The following is a 13534-nucleotide window of genomic DNA, read 5'->3' as shown; positions in this document are numbered from 1 at the left end:
ATAAAATGTTAGCTGGCTAGCACCACAAAAGAGGCTAAGTTAGAGAAAATATTGTGATCTTTCTTACCATAGTTTCATCCTTCTAAGACACTAAGGATGTGAGGTGTAAACCGAAATATACAGAGATGATGTTTGTTCACCTTAAAGAGTTCAAAATATTTTGGGCTTTTATTCCTACCTACACTTTTATCATGTAAGTCAATTGTAGCTGGAACGGGAATATGGCAATCCCGGTGAAGAGGAGGGCAATATTTCTGTAATAAAACATGGATGACTGGTGCCAGTTTGTACGATGGGTGGTAGCAGTAGTTATTTACTTGTCAAAACTTTGTAACAGAATTCAAAACTTCTTTGGGTGGCAGGTCCTCTCCCAACAGCTAAAACACAGAAATATATCTTACAGCTGAAACCTAACTGGTATTAAAAGGAAACATTTTATTATATAACAGGAGTTGAAGTGTTTGAAAATTTATATTAAAAAACCAAACACCATTCTGGACACAATGAGAAAGCTTTACAATCAAAACTACCGTTTACTTTTCAGAAATCTGACTGAAAACAAATGGTTAAATGTGCTGCAAACAAACAAGTCGTTCTGTCTATTGTGGCGGCTAAACAAAGTGTGAGCAATGGAACCACTGCCCTAATGGTGACTGAAGCAGACGAGGGAAGGAGGGAGCTCATGAGCAGATACCCAAACGCAGGCCAGGAGTCCATCTATGGTCCACTTCCGGTCAGTCTGACAAGTCACTCTGATCCAGCACGATTATCCTGAACAAAAAAGGGAGTTTTGAGTTGGTGTGGTGTTTCTTAAAGACACAAACAACAGCCTCTTTTTATTCAACTGAGTTCAAAGGAAAGAAACTTTGATCTTTATAATCAAGTGAGATTATGATAAGTTAGTGTATCGTGGAAATGTAAAGCATTTCGAGAGCAGCATCTTCTGTACTCCCTCCATCTAAAACCGTTCTTGTGGGACCTCCCTGGTGGCGCAGTGGTTAAGAATCTGCCTGCCAATGCGGGGAACACGGGTCCGATCCCTGGTCTGGGAAGACCCCACATGCCGCGGAGCAATTAAGTCCATGCGCCACAACCACTGAGCCTGCGTGCCACAACTACTGAGCACACGTGCCACAACTACTGAAGCCCACGCACTCTAGGGCCTGTGTGCTGTAACTACTGAGCCCGCGTGCTGCAACTACTGAAGCCCACGTGCCTAGAGCCCATGCTCCACAAGAGAAGCCACCACAATGAGAAGCCCCCTCACCGCAATGAAGAGTAGGCCCCGCTCGCTGCAACTAGAGAAAGCCCACGTGCAGCAACAAAGACCCAAGACAGCCAAAAAAAAAAACACACTTCTTGTGCTGTCTACCAATTATGTAATCAAAGTTGGCATTAATTTCCCCTTGTATTTTAATTAACTATAAACATTAGCATTTTTAAAACTGAGTAACTCTGAATTCAAGTCTTTGTCATGAATGTTTATTTAGATACTGGTACATGTTTAAAGTCTGTTCATGTTGTCTATAAACAGTGGACTTTGACTTACAAACATCTGACATCTCATTACCTGGATGGTTCGGACCAACCCAGTCGCTTCCAAAAACAGGGTTTTAGATCCTCTTGATAGGAGGAAGAAAAAACAACTTGATTACTTTCTGGGTCAAAGGGTGAGAGCATTCAGAAGTCACATTAGTACTCTCTCTAGTTTAGGGTGGACTGTTTTCTCTCCATCAATTGTTTTCTTCTACAGAGATAGAATCTTTCTAAAAACACAGATACTGGGCTTCCACTCCTAACATCCTGCAGCTCCCTGTCATAGCAATGGACACAAACGATGCTAATTTCACAAAGTCCCTGCATTATGTTCTCGGTGAATTCAATACTAGCTGAATGCTCACACACACTGGGCCTTGTGCCAGTCAGGGTTCTGGAGGAAACAGAATGCACCCCCAGGCCCTTTAATGAAGTGACTACTTACAGAGGTGTTGTCAGAATTAAGGGAGCAAACAAGGTATGGCAAAGCATCCAGCAACTAGCAGCAGTGGGAAGCCATTACCACCCCTAAGTCTGAAGAGACTGGGGTTGGGGGGGGAGAGGCGGGGCAGAACAGTTACTGGAACCTGGTGAGAGCTAGAACTGGGAAGGATGGGCTGCACTATAGAAGCTGTGCTTGTTGAGGGACATCACTTCCACACAGAGATGAGGTACTGAGGTAGGCAGCAAGGCAAGTAATATCCCAATTATCTGATCTTCTGCTGGGGTCTCCCATTGGCCAACAGGAAGCCGGCTGGCCAGGAAGCCCAGCAGATTCAGTTCGCAAGGGTCAGCATCCTGGGGCACAAAGCAGGGCAGAAAAAGGAGAAGAATGAGAATGGACTGGGGAAGGGATAAAAGGGATTCCAGATGATCTGAAAGAGTTAATGAGGCTAACTTCCCGAGGAGGAGGAACTTAAATATAGGAGGGCATCATTTGTGAATGGCGCCTTAAAGCTCTATCGAAACAGTTTTGAAATTAAGTTTTGTACTTTTCACATTACTTGTAGACTCCACTTAAATTCCACAATTTATGATTTCTTATCTTTTGAAGACACATTAGAAGGAAAACGTCTTTCCAGACAATATGAGCCTGGCTGAAGGCTTGCTTTAGAAATAGAATTGGCTGTTGTTACTGTTTTGTGATAAAGACATAATTGGCATTTAACAGAAAACCTGGGCTGAACTACAGGGGAAAAGTGTAGGAGGATTATGTATAGCGTCTGGGAAACATTTCTAAATAACTTTGATGCTCATGGAAGCCCAAGGACTCCAGGCTACATTGTAAATGAACATCCAATTCATACCTTCTTCAGAAGTCCCTAAAAAGCTTTCTGATTTCCTTCTCTCTGGCGTGATGCTTTCTTCCCCTTTTCTCTTTTTTTCACCAACTTCTTGATCTTTGGTATTTGTCTCCCTTCAATGACAATGATTTTGGTCATTAAACCACATGCACAATGGCCAGGGGAACAGGACTGCGCTCCCAAGGAAATATAATAATAACTAGAGCTAACTGTGCGTTCCCTGTGGAACAGTTCAAGTGCTGCAATGTATATTAACTCATTTAATTCTCATCACAACTATATAAGGTAGTTAAGTGATGAGAAAACTGAGGCACAAAGAAGTTAAATTAATGCCCAGTAAGTCCTAGAGCTGGGATGAACCCAGGAAGTCTGACTCAGACGCTGCTCTCAACCACTAGGCTGTATTGTCCCAAAGGAAAAAAGCATTTCACTTATGTTGTAATTGGTGTCCTTTTTACAACCACATGTATTTTTATTACCTTATCTTCATTTCCTAAAACTCTCAATATCTAACTGCAGTATCTAACAATTGAAGACCACCTTTGTCAAACCAGTAAGCAGAAACCAACTCCCCACTCAACTATAAGCTCCCTAAGGGCAGAGACAGCCTATCCCTCTGCATCTCTAGCCCCCAGCACAGTGCTCGGCTCACTGACAGTGCTCAACGGATGATGGATGAATCAAACGGACATGGTTTAGGGATTTTTCTTCTGTTTTCATCTGGTGGATATTCAAAATAAAATATGCAAAGTGAGAGAGAAAATAAAGCCAGCTAGGGTGAAAGGGATTTTTTTCCCTCCTAACCTCTCATCACTAATAGAATCACAGGCTCTAAAGTTGGAGGAGGTTATCTATTACCTCCGTCCAAATGCCCTGGACCAGAGAGTCATGCAGCCTACGCTCGGGTGGGAGGAGCTGCTGTGAAAGTTAGTGTAGAGGCAGCTGTTTCTCTATCAGATTGCTGTGGCCATTAGAAAGCTTGTGCTTTACTGAATAAAAATCTCTTACTCTGCAGTTTCTGGTCAGTGGCTCTGTCCTTTGGGGCAGAAGAGAGCAAGCTGACTCTCTTCACTTTACAATATTTCAGGTATTTGGGGGCAGCTATCAAATTCTCTACTCCATTTGCTCTTCTCAGACTGAGCCTTCCCAGCTCCTTCAGCTGTTCTCACATGACAAGGTTTCCAGACTTCTAGCTGTTCTGTGGCCACCCTCTTCTATTTGTTGACTGTTAAAATGTGACACCCCAAAGGAGCCCCACGTGAGTTCTAGAAGTCCTCTAGCTAGCCTAAGACATCACCGTGACCTGGGCTGTACATTTCTGTCTGTTCAGCATCAGTGCTGCACTGACCTTTTCAGCAACTGCATCAAGCTGAGGCCTCATGGAGTCGCTGTCCATGTCTTCTTCAAGGGAATTTCTTGAATTCTTACCACATCTCAAAATGCATGCTAAATGCTGGGCGTATAAAAATAAGACGCACTTCCCATCTTCAATGAAATTACAGTTGAGAAGGAGCTTCCGATCAAAAACGCTCCATTAGGTCAGATCTCTCACATTCTATACTTTTGGATCTAAATGCTCACTTTTATCTTTCAGAGAAATCTAACATTTCCACCTGTCAAGACCATTTTGAAGCCACAGTTTATCTGCCCATCACATCAGCATTTATCCTTAGATTTGTGTTATCTAAAAATTTGATAAGCATGCCTTTTCTGATTTAATTCGAATGACTGATGAAAATGTTGAAGGTGACAGGGCCTGGACACAGCAGTCTTAGAGGCCTGTTTCTATACTAATATCAGTCTGCTAGTCAGTATCTTGAGCACTGTGGGTGGCTGGAGGAAGAGTGGGGAGACAGAAGGCGGGGCTGGCTTATCTAGAGCAATGTAACGCCATCACCAAACATTCCTTCTCCGAGGAGTCCATGTACTTCCTAAAAAACTAAAATCTATCTTTTTCAAAAAACTGAACTAAAATCTAGTCCCCCTTCCTGAAAAAGAAAAAAAAATGATCCCCTGATGGAGAACAATAACCTTGCCGAGCACTTGGGGAGACCCTGTAGCTCCGTGCTGTCCTCAGGTGACTGCAGCCATCTTTCCAGGTCCTCATCAAGTGTAGAGTGAGCTCTGTGCAAGGGCAAGTGAAGAGAATTGAGACAGCAATCATTCCCCTTCTCCCTTGACAAGGAGGCATAGCACTCTAGAGCGGGAAAGGACCTTCAAACTCCTGCTTTCACTATACACATGAGAAAATGAGAGTTCGGTGAGACTGTACCTGGAGTTGTAGTGGTCACTTAGATCCGATTTAAATGTGCACCAGAACCCTCCTTTAGCCTCTTGACAAAAAAGCCCAAAGTGTGATATTAGACTCTGTCTCAACTCTAGATCATTACATCAATTTCCACCTGAGGCTAGAAATGCACACTCATTCCCACAAGTTTTTCAGATTAAGAACTGCCTCTAAGCAAGAGGGAAGACATATGGGAACATATGTATATGTATAGCTGATCACTTTGTTATAAAGCAGAATCTAACACACCATTGTAAAGCAATTATACCCCAATAAAGATGTTTAAAAAAAAAAAAAAAAGAACTGCCTCTGAGGCTACTGGATGCAGAGAATGTGTTTTCAGAAGGCCTGAAAAGTCCCAACCATCTGAAAAAATATCTTCCACTCTGGCTTGGTGCCAAGGACTGAGATGACTGAGCATCTGTGGGCATCCACCTGTGTCTAGCATAGCCAGCCCTTTTGAAAAAGGAAGAGACAATGATAATAGTAGCTAACTTTTGATAATGTGCAAAGCACTTTATATTTGTATAACCAAATGTAATTTGGCCTTCTTGAGCTACTCTTCTTTTGCCTTAAATAATGGCTAGATATTTACCGAAGGTGTTTGGGGGAGATGGAATGAATGGAGTTACATCATACATTATAGACAAAAGGTTTATAAAACTTTTAAAAGTTTACCTTCCTCCCCCTTTGCCTCTTTGTCTTCTCTGTCTCACCCCCACACACACAAAAAAAAACCTCTCCCCACTTCCTCTCAGGTCCCAGGGCTCTAGTCTCCTCACTTCCTGTCCAGGTCTCTCTCTTTTCCTTCCTTGTGGAGAATAGTTTAGCCCTTGAAGAGTGTGACAGAAACTGGATTCACTACCCAAAAGTTATTCATAACACTCTCCTCCCTTACCTTCCTCTTCTACAGCAGCTGAAAGCTAAAAACTCAATTTCCAGTCTCCCTGGCAACCAAGGGTGGCCATGCGTCACATCTGGCCAAGGAGATATAAGTAGGCATCTGCTGAGAAGGGCTTCTAGGAAAGCTTTTGCTTTCCAGATAAAAAGACATGAAGTTGGCTAGACTACTCCTTTGCCCCACCCTCTTATTTCTGCCTGGAGTATGGATAGCAGCCACCTTGTCCAGGAGTTGACAAGCTTGAAAACAAAGGCCAACATGCTATGTCTGGTAGAGCAGAAAGCTCAGAAGAGCCTAAGTCCCTGGTAGCATCATTGAGCTGCTATGCCAGCCATGCCCTGCCAACCTCCGGGCTTCATGTCATGTGAGACAAACTCATTTAAACACGATGGTGGGGTTTTCTAACGTTTGCAGCTGAAAGTATTCTGCAGGGCTTCCCCAAGGATTTGCTGGTCCAGGATGGGGATGAAGCAAGTGGTGTAAGTGTAGATCCATAGCCTCTCTTTCTTTAAAACGTAAATATTTTGTTCATCATGGATTTTTTTTTTGCATAAGTATTGATTTTTAAAAATATGGCATCAAAATAGTACTTTTCTTGACTTCTGAGTTTTTTGGTGCCTCCTTCAATTTTGTGACCAAGGAGTGTGTTGCACTCACCTCCCTCCAGTCCTGGCCCTGAATAACAGTTCGGACAAAGCAAGAAATGTTAGGAGGCAAAGGAGGTGATCTGAAGTGGTTTACCTTACAACACAGGTCAAAGGAGAGCTCCAAGTCAAGAACGGAATTGGGTTTCTTGAGGCAAACTTGTGTTTTCAGACTGAATTGTCTGGATGGTTGCCTCCATCTACTCTTATTTGGCTAGAAAGATCTAAAAATTCTCTTTCAAATGCTTTGAAAGAAACTGAAACCGATGTTTCCCTCACAAAATGGAGTAAAAACAACAAACAACAACTTTACAAGAAAAAAATAAATAATCCTATTAAAAAATGGGCAAAGGACTAGGATATTTCTCCAAAGAAGATATATAAATGGCCTTCTGCATATGAAAAGATGCCCAACATCGCTAATCATTAGGGAAATGCAAATCAAAACCACAGTGAGGTATCACCTCACACCTATTAGGATGCTACTATCAAAAAAACAGAAACACCACCACCCTGGTGGTCCAGTGGTTAAAACTCTGTGCTTCCACTGCAGGGGGCACGGGTTCAATCCCTGTTCGGGGAACTAAGATCCCGCATGCCGCTTGGCACAGCCAGAAAAAAAAAAAAAAAAACAGAAAATAACAAGTATTGGCAAGGATCTGGAGAAAGTGGAAGCCTTGTACACTGTTTGTGGGAATGTAAAATGGTGCAGCTGCTGTGGAAAACAGGATGGCATTTCCTCAAAAAAATAAAAATAGATTTACCATATGATCCAGCAATACCACTTCTGGGTACATATCCAAAAGAAATGAAAGCAGGGTGTGTTGAAGAGCTATTTGCACACTCACACTCAGAGCAGCATTACAGTAGTCAAAAGGTGGAAGCAACCCAGTGTCCACTAACAGATGAATGGATAAACAAAATGTGATACACACACACACACTGGAATTCAGCCTTAAGAAGAAAGGAAATTCTGATGCATGCTACATGGATGAACCCTGAAGACATTATGCTGAGTGAAATAAGCCAGTGACAAAACAACACCGGAGGGCGATGCAAGAGGGAGGGGATATGGGGATATATGTATACGTATAGCTGATACACTTTGTTATATAGCAGAAACTAACACACCATTGTAAAGCAATTATACTCCAATAAAGATGTTCAAAAAAAAAAAGAATAGTGAAACTCAGAGAAACAGAGAGTAGAACAGTGGTTGCTGGGGACTGAGGGGAGGGGGAAATGGCGAGTTGTTGTTTAATGGGTATAGAGTTTCAGTTTTGCAAGATGAAAAAGTTCTGGAGATCAGTTGCACAGCAATGTGAATATGCGTAGCACTACTGAAATGTACACTTAAAAATTTTGTGTTATATGTATTTTATAACAATTAAGGACTTTTAAAAAAAAACAAAAAAAACCTTTTAGGAATAGGGGCTATAAGGATAATATGACAAAAGACCATTATTTCCTTATTTGTCAATATCAGAAGAAAAACTAATATAAACTAACACTATAGTTTTTTCAAACACTTTAAAAAAAAAAATCCAGCTTTTTCTGTTACCTCTCTGTATCCTCTTCTAGATCCTGAGTTTCTTTGGTCCAAAGCATACTGCTGTCTTCTTTATTACTGTTAGTTTCTTGTTCTTCTAAATGCCTTTGATCTACAAACAATTGAAAGACTTAACTTTAGAACAAAAAAAATTTTGAGAAAACCTGCCTTAAAATGGAGTGCAGGACTTCCCTGGTGGCACAGTGGTTAAGAATCTGCCTGTCAATGCAGGGGACACGGGTTCAATGCCTGGTCTGGGAAGATCCCACATGCCGCGGAGCAACTAGATCTGTGCGCCACAACTACTGAGCCTGTGGTCTAAAGCCCGCAAGCCACAACTACTGAGCCCACGTGCCGCAACTACTAAAGCCCGTGCGCCTAGAGCCTGTGCTCTGCAAGAAGAGAAGCCACCGCAGTGAGAAGCCCGCACATCACAATGAAGAGTAGCCCCGCGCTCGCCGCTACTAGAGAAAGCCCGTGTGCAGCAACTGAGACCCAACGCAGCCAAAAAAAAAAAAAATGGAGTGCAAAAAATTAAGGCTAATCAGTGGACCCTGAAGTCTGCAATGCACGGGTTCCCCTCTTCCCACAAGAGCAGGGGGCCAGGTGGCAATCTGCAGGGCGCCTGTATCCACAGCAGCTGCTTCTGAGGTCTGGGGAGCTCTTTGCCAGGTGAAACGGCAGGAAGCCTTGCCTGTGCCAAGGCTCGAGAGAGACAGAGGAAAGAAATGGCACATAAAAGAGGAGGCAAGAGTCCCTGAAAACAAATTGTACAGATTTATTCTGGGGGGCCACCCTCTTCCCACTTGTTAGATGTTTCCAGATTGGAGCCAGGGAAGGAATTTGGGTGGGGAAGGGTAGTGCCCTTTAATGTATGCCAGGCATTTTACATATGCTATCTCATTTCATCCTGCCAGCAGTCCTATGAAGGGAAGGAGACTAACATTTGTTAAGTATCTTACAACGTACCAGGCACTATGCATGAACAGCATTAGGTAGGAGTTATCATTCTCATTTTACAGATGAGGATAACTGAAGCTCAGAGACATTAAACAGTCTGTCATACCAAAGTAAGTAATGGAGTCAGAATTGAGGTGGAGTGTGCCTGACCTCAAGGTCCACACTCACCCAAATGTACCACTGTGCTTCCAAGGACAGTTACAGCAAAATCTGATGAGAAAGAACTGGGGATTTGGCTTACCACTTGCAGCGATGCCCAGATGACTTGCTGTGTTCTCATCCAACACTGTGCATGAGGCCTGCTGCCGCTTCAGGTGCTCTGTCACAACATAGAGCAGAAAGCAACTTATTTCTTCTTTTGCATGTCACATTATCCTCTAGGGCAGTGGTTCTCAAACAGTACTCCTCAGACCAGCAGCCTCAGTATAACCTGAGAACTTGTTAGGTATGCAAATTCTCAGGCCACATCTCAGACTTACTGAATCAGAAACTCTGGGGGTGGGGATGGTGTAGCAAGCCCTCCAGGTGCTTCTGATGCCTGATGAAGTTTGAGAACCACTGCCTTAGGCGTCCAATCCCATGTAACACTAAACATAAAAGTAAAAATAATGATGACGATAGGTAACACTTGCAGAGCTCTAAGTGGCAGGTCCTATTTTCTAATTTGCATACATTAATTCAAGATTAATATTCACAATTAATCTTCACAATACCCTATGAGATTGATCACATTATTGTTATTCCTGTTTAACAGATGAGGAAATTAAGGTAAAGAAAGGTTAAGGAGGGACTTCCCTGGCTGGTGGTCCAGTGGGTAAGACTCCACGCTCCCAATGCAGGGGGCCTGGGTTCAATCCCTGGTCAGTAGAACTAGATCCTGCGTGCATGCCGCAGCAAAGATCCCGCGTGCCACAATGAAGACCCAGGGCAGCCAAGATAAATATTTTTTTTAAAAACAAGGAAGGCTAAGGAACTTGCCTAGCATCACACAGATACTAAGAGGTGTAACTGGAGTTTGAATTCAGGCAGTCTGGCTCTAAGGCTTATGCTCTTAATCTCTACTTTATATCCTCTCTCAAAAAGTTGGTAAATTCAGAGTAGTCCAAATCTTTCCCTATCTCTATTGGCCTAAAGTACACATTTTTGATCTGGTCTGTAGAGAGACAAGAGGCAAAGAATAAAACTTCCAGTTCCTAACGGATTGATCATTAGACTAAGACAAGCGTCTGCTAAACTCCGTGCGCTGCTTCACGTGTGTTAGGCGCTCAGTTTCCTCAAAGTGCTCCCCAGAGCCCATCAGAGAGACAGCTGGGAGGCAGCACAGACGGGACCCCTGGGCTCACCGGCACGGCCCTGTTGTGTGCAGGCACAGGTCTTGCCCTTCTAGCAGGTCAGGAAGCAAGCCCTCCCTGGCAGCCCCTGGGCATCAAGGGGCCCCATAAGGTCATTTAATATAATCTGAAATTTTAAAATCCATTTTTATCTTTGTTAGAGGTAGTCCCTTGTTGATCTTACAAGATTCTAAAGGACCCTCCCCTTTAGGCCCTGGACGGAAGCCTGGAGTTGTGGATGTGTGCCCTTCAAAAGAGTAGGTGTCAGCTCCAGGTCACTCCCCAAAGCTCTCCTGAGAGGAAACAACGAGAGTGATGATAAACAATAATCAGGTAGGCACACCCGTTATTAGGAGAAACTACTCAGGTGCCCTCTGCCCTTTGTCTTTCTGGAAAATTACTGACCCATCTCAAAGTACAAGACATCGCCTAGAAACCTGCCCCAGATAATTCCCATAAGCGAAATGAGGAAGAGTTTCTGCAGAGCACACTGGGGTACAGCATGCCAAGAGGCTGGCTGCAGAAGCCTGGTGACAGCTGCTGAGATGGGGGGTGGGGGTCCACATTGTGACTGCAGAGAGAGGAGAGCAGGATCCAGAGGAAAAGTATCGCTAAGGTCTAACTGCAAAGGAGCCTACAAGTACTGTCCTAAGCCGTGACCAAAAGTCAGACGGCCCTGAGAATCTACCTGAGCGGGACACGAGGGGCTGACCTCTACTCTCACAAGCAGTAGTTCCATGAGTATGTGAAGGAGAGCAACTGGAGGGGAGGAATTTGCAGGGACCCCTTAGGGGGTTCCAGGGGAAGCAGGCTGGTGCCGGGGTGGGAGCCCTAAGAGCCAACAACCCTGTGACCCGCACAACCCTGTGGCACTGGGCGAGGGGTGTGGTGAGGCAAGAAGGGCCTATGACTACAGAAAAGAAAGAAACCGAGGGAGACTTTGGCAGCTCTGACCGGCTCCACCCAAGTTTGTAAGGCCAACAAGCCAGGGGCTAGGGGTTGGGTAGCCTAGACCATATCTGCCCATTGAGTCATTCAACTCCCTCCTCCTGATGAGACACAAAACCTTAGAGACCCTGAAAATCAAGAGATGCCCCTCAGGAAACTCCCTACTGTTCCCATACCAAGAACTGTACCATCAGAGGTCTGATGAGATGTGCCCTCTGAGAGTGAGGGGCTGGTCAGCCAGGCTGTCACAAAGAGGGCAGTCAGTCCTCCCTGGAGAAGCAAACCACCTGCCCCAAATGTTTCTATCACCATGCTCCATTTACTTTCAGCATCAGCTCAGCTGGGCAGGCCAGCTGATCAGCTGCAACTAAAATTGAGCAGTTATCCCTCAGTCTCTGCCTAAAATGGAAAATTCTGGTCTCATTAGGTCTTGTGCCACTGACTTCCCTGCCCTCAGGAAAGGGATTCATCCACAATGCCAATACCTTTAATATCTCCTGCTAATGGCAAAACAGAAAGCATGGGGTGTTTTGGCCTGAGTTGCCAGACTTCAGTATGGCTGAAGTATGGCTAGTTTGGTTCAAAAAGGAGCTAAGAATTCTTTTAATAAAACAAGTTCATCATAATAAACCACTTGAATGTTGTTATTTCCTCTTAGAATCATTACCGTAGACCCTTTAAGTAACAAAATGACAACAGACACAGACCAATTATCCTGGCCAGACTTCAGTAGTAGTCTGAGGCCCATTTTATTGGAAAACTGTCTCTTCCAGAATTCTGTACATTCAATCAACCTTTATAGGGCCTTCGGTACTAGTGCTCTCACCTGAGACAAAGAACCATATGTGGTCAGTGACCATAAGAAGCAGGGCCATGGAGTATATTCTGTACTGAGCGTGCCTTACCAATTTCGTCAAGCAGCTCCTGAGATGGTGGTGGTAGCTCATCAATGTGATGCTGCGAGATGGTTTCTACTAGTTCTTAAAAAAGATAAAGGAGAAAGTGACTTACTGCCTTCCTAGACCTGAACTAGGTTTTCGAGGCTTCGACGTGGATTTGACTTAGGATTTCTCAATGATGAAACAAGCTAAGACGGGGAGAAAACCTCTTATATTAACGGTCCTAATTGAGACTTCATATGTGAAAGGCTTTACTCTCCCTTTTACTCTAAACCCTTTCCTACATCACACCTCACCTTAGTACCACTTGATCTGTGCCCCTCCCCAAGGATATTTGAGGGACGTGAGGTATAAATTCTTACTAAGAGGCTGGGGTTCCAATTTGGACCAAGACTGCTGGAGGGATATAGAAGCTCTAGACCCGTCAAAATGAAAAAAAGTGGGAGGCTTTTCTCTATAGATTATCAGGCCAGGGGATATGGGAGACCATACTTTGGGCCTTCACGTAAGGGCTCAATTATAACATTAACCAAAACCCCTCAGCATAGTTCACAATATCTCTATCCCCCTGAGGGAAATTCTAAGAGTTGTACCAAAGACACAAGACAATAAGATTAATGGAGCAAAGGCAATTACACCTCAAGAGCTGTTAACGCTCTCATACCCTTTGATCTGGAAATTGTCTTCTAAGACTCTATCCTAAGGAAAAGATCAGAGGTTCAGATAAAGATTTCTGTACAGAGAGCAAAAGTTGGAAAACAACATAAATCTTCAACATAAGGGCATGGTTAAGCAACGTAAGTAGAATGGACTACTATGCAGCCATCACGTATGTTTATGAATAATTTTTACTGACAAGTAGAAATCCTAAAATATATCATTAAAGAAAAAGAAGCAGGCCAGAGCTGATACACTATACGATCTCAACTATGCTAAGAAAAAGAATATATATATATATATATATATATATATATATATATATACACACTGCCCCCAAATACTACAAGAGGTTAAAAAATGATGGTAAGGGACTTCCCTGGCAGTCCGGTGGTTAAGACTTCGCCTTCTAATGCAGGGGGTGCAGGTTTAACCCCTGGTTGGGGAGCTCAGATCCCACATGCCTCGTGGCCAAAAAAACCAAAACATAAAATAGAAGCCATATTGTAACAAATTCA

The 13534-nt window shown here is 43.6% G+C and overlaps 1 protein-coding gene across 3 annotated transcripts in view; it reads right to left on the bottom strand.

The window, feature by feature from the left end:
- Nucleotides 1–734: 734 nt before the first annotated feature.
- The window catches only part of TEX14 (testis expressed 14, intercellular bridge forming factor), a 79930-nt gene continuing 67130 nt past the window's right edge, over nucleotides 735–13534 (bottom strand). For all 3 annotated transcript variants that reach the window (XM_065897062.1, XM_065897063.1, XM_065897064.1), the window contains 7 exons: nucleotides 12366–12434; nucleotides 9423–9500; nucleotides 8234–8333; nucleotides 4872–4964; nucleotides 2844–2953; nucleotides 1571–1622; nucleotides 735–771 (listed from right to left, as the gene is read on the bottom strand). In XM_065897062.1, coding sequence (XP_065753134.1) covers nucleotides 735–771; nucleotides 1571–1622; nucleotides 2844–2953; nucleotides 4872–4964; nucleotides 8234–8333; nucleotides 9423–9500; nucleotides 12366–12434 — 539 coding nt within the window. The remainder of the gene's footprint in view (nucleotides 772–1570; nucleotides 1623–2843; nucleotides 2954–4871; nucleotides 4965–8233; nucleotides 8334–9422; nucleotides 9501–12365; nucleotides 12435–13534) is intronic.

The sequence above is a fragment of the Phocoena phocoena genome, chromosome 19 (genome assembly GCF_963924675.1).
Source record: "Phocoena phocoena chromosome 19, mPhoPho1.1, whole genome shotgun sequence".
Classification (NCBI taxonomy): Eukaryota; Metazoa; Chordata; class Mammalia; order Artiodactyla; family Phocoenidae; genus Phocoena; species Phocoena phocoena.
The sequence above is the reverse complement of the archived record's forward strand: the minus strand, read 5'-3'. Positions and strand labels throughout refer to the sequence as shown.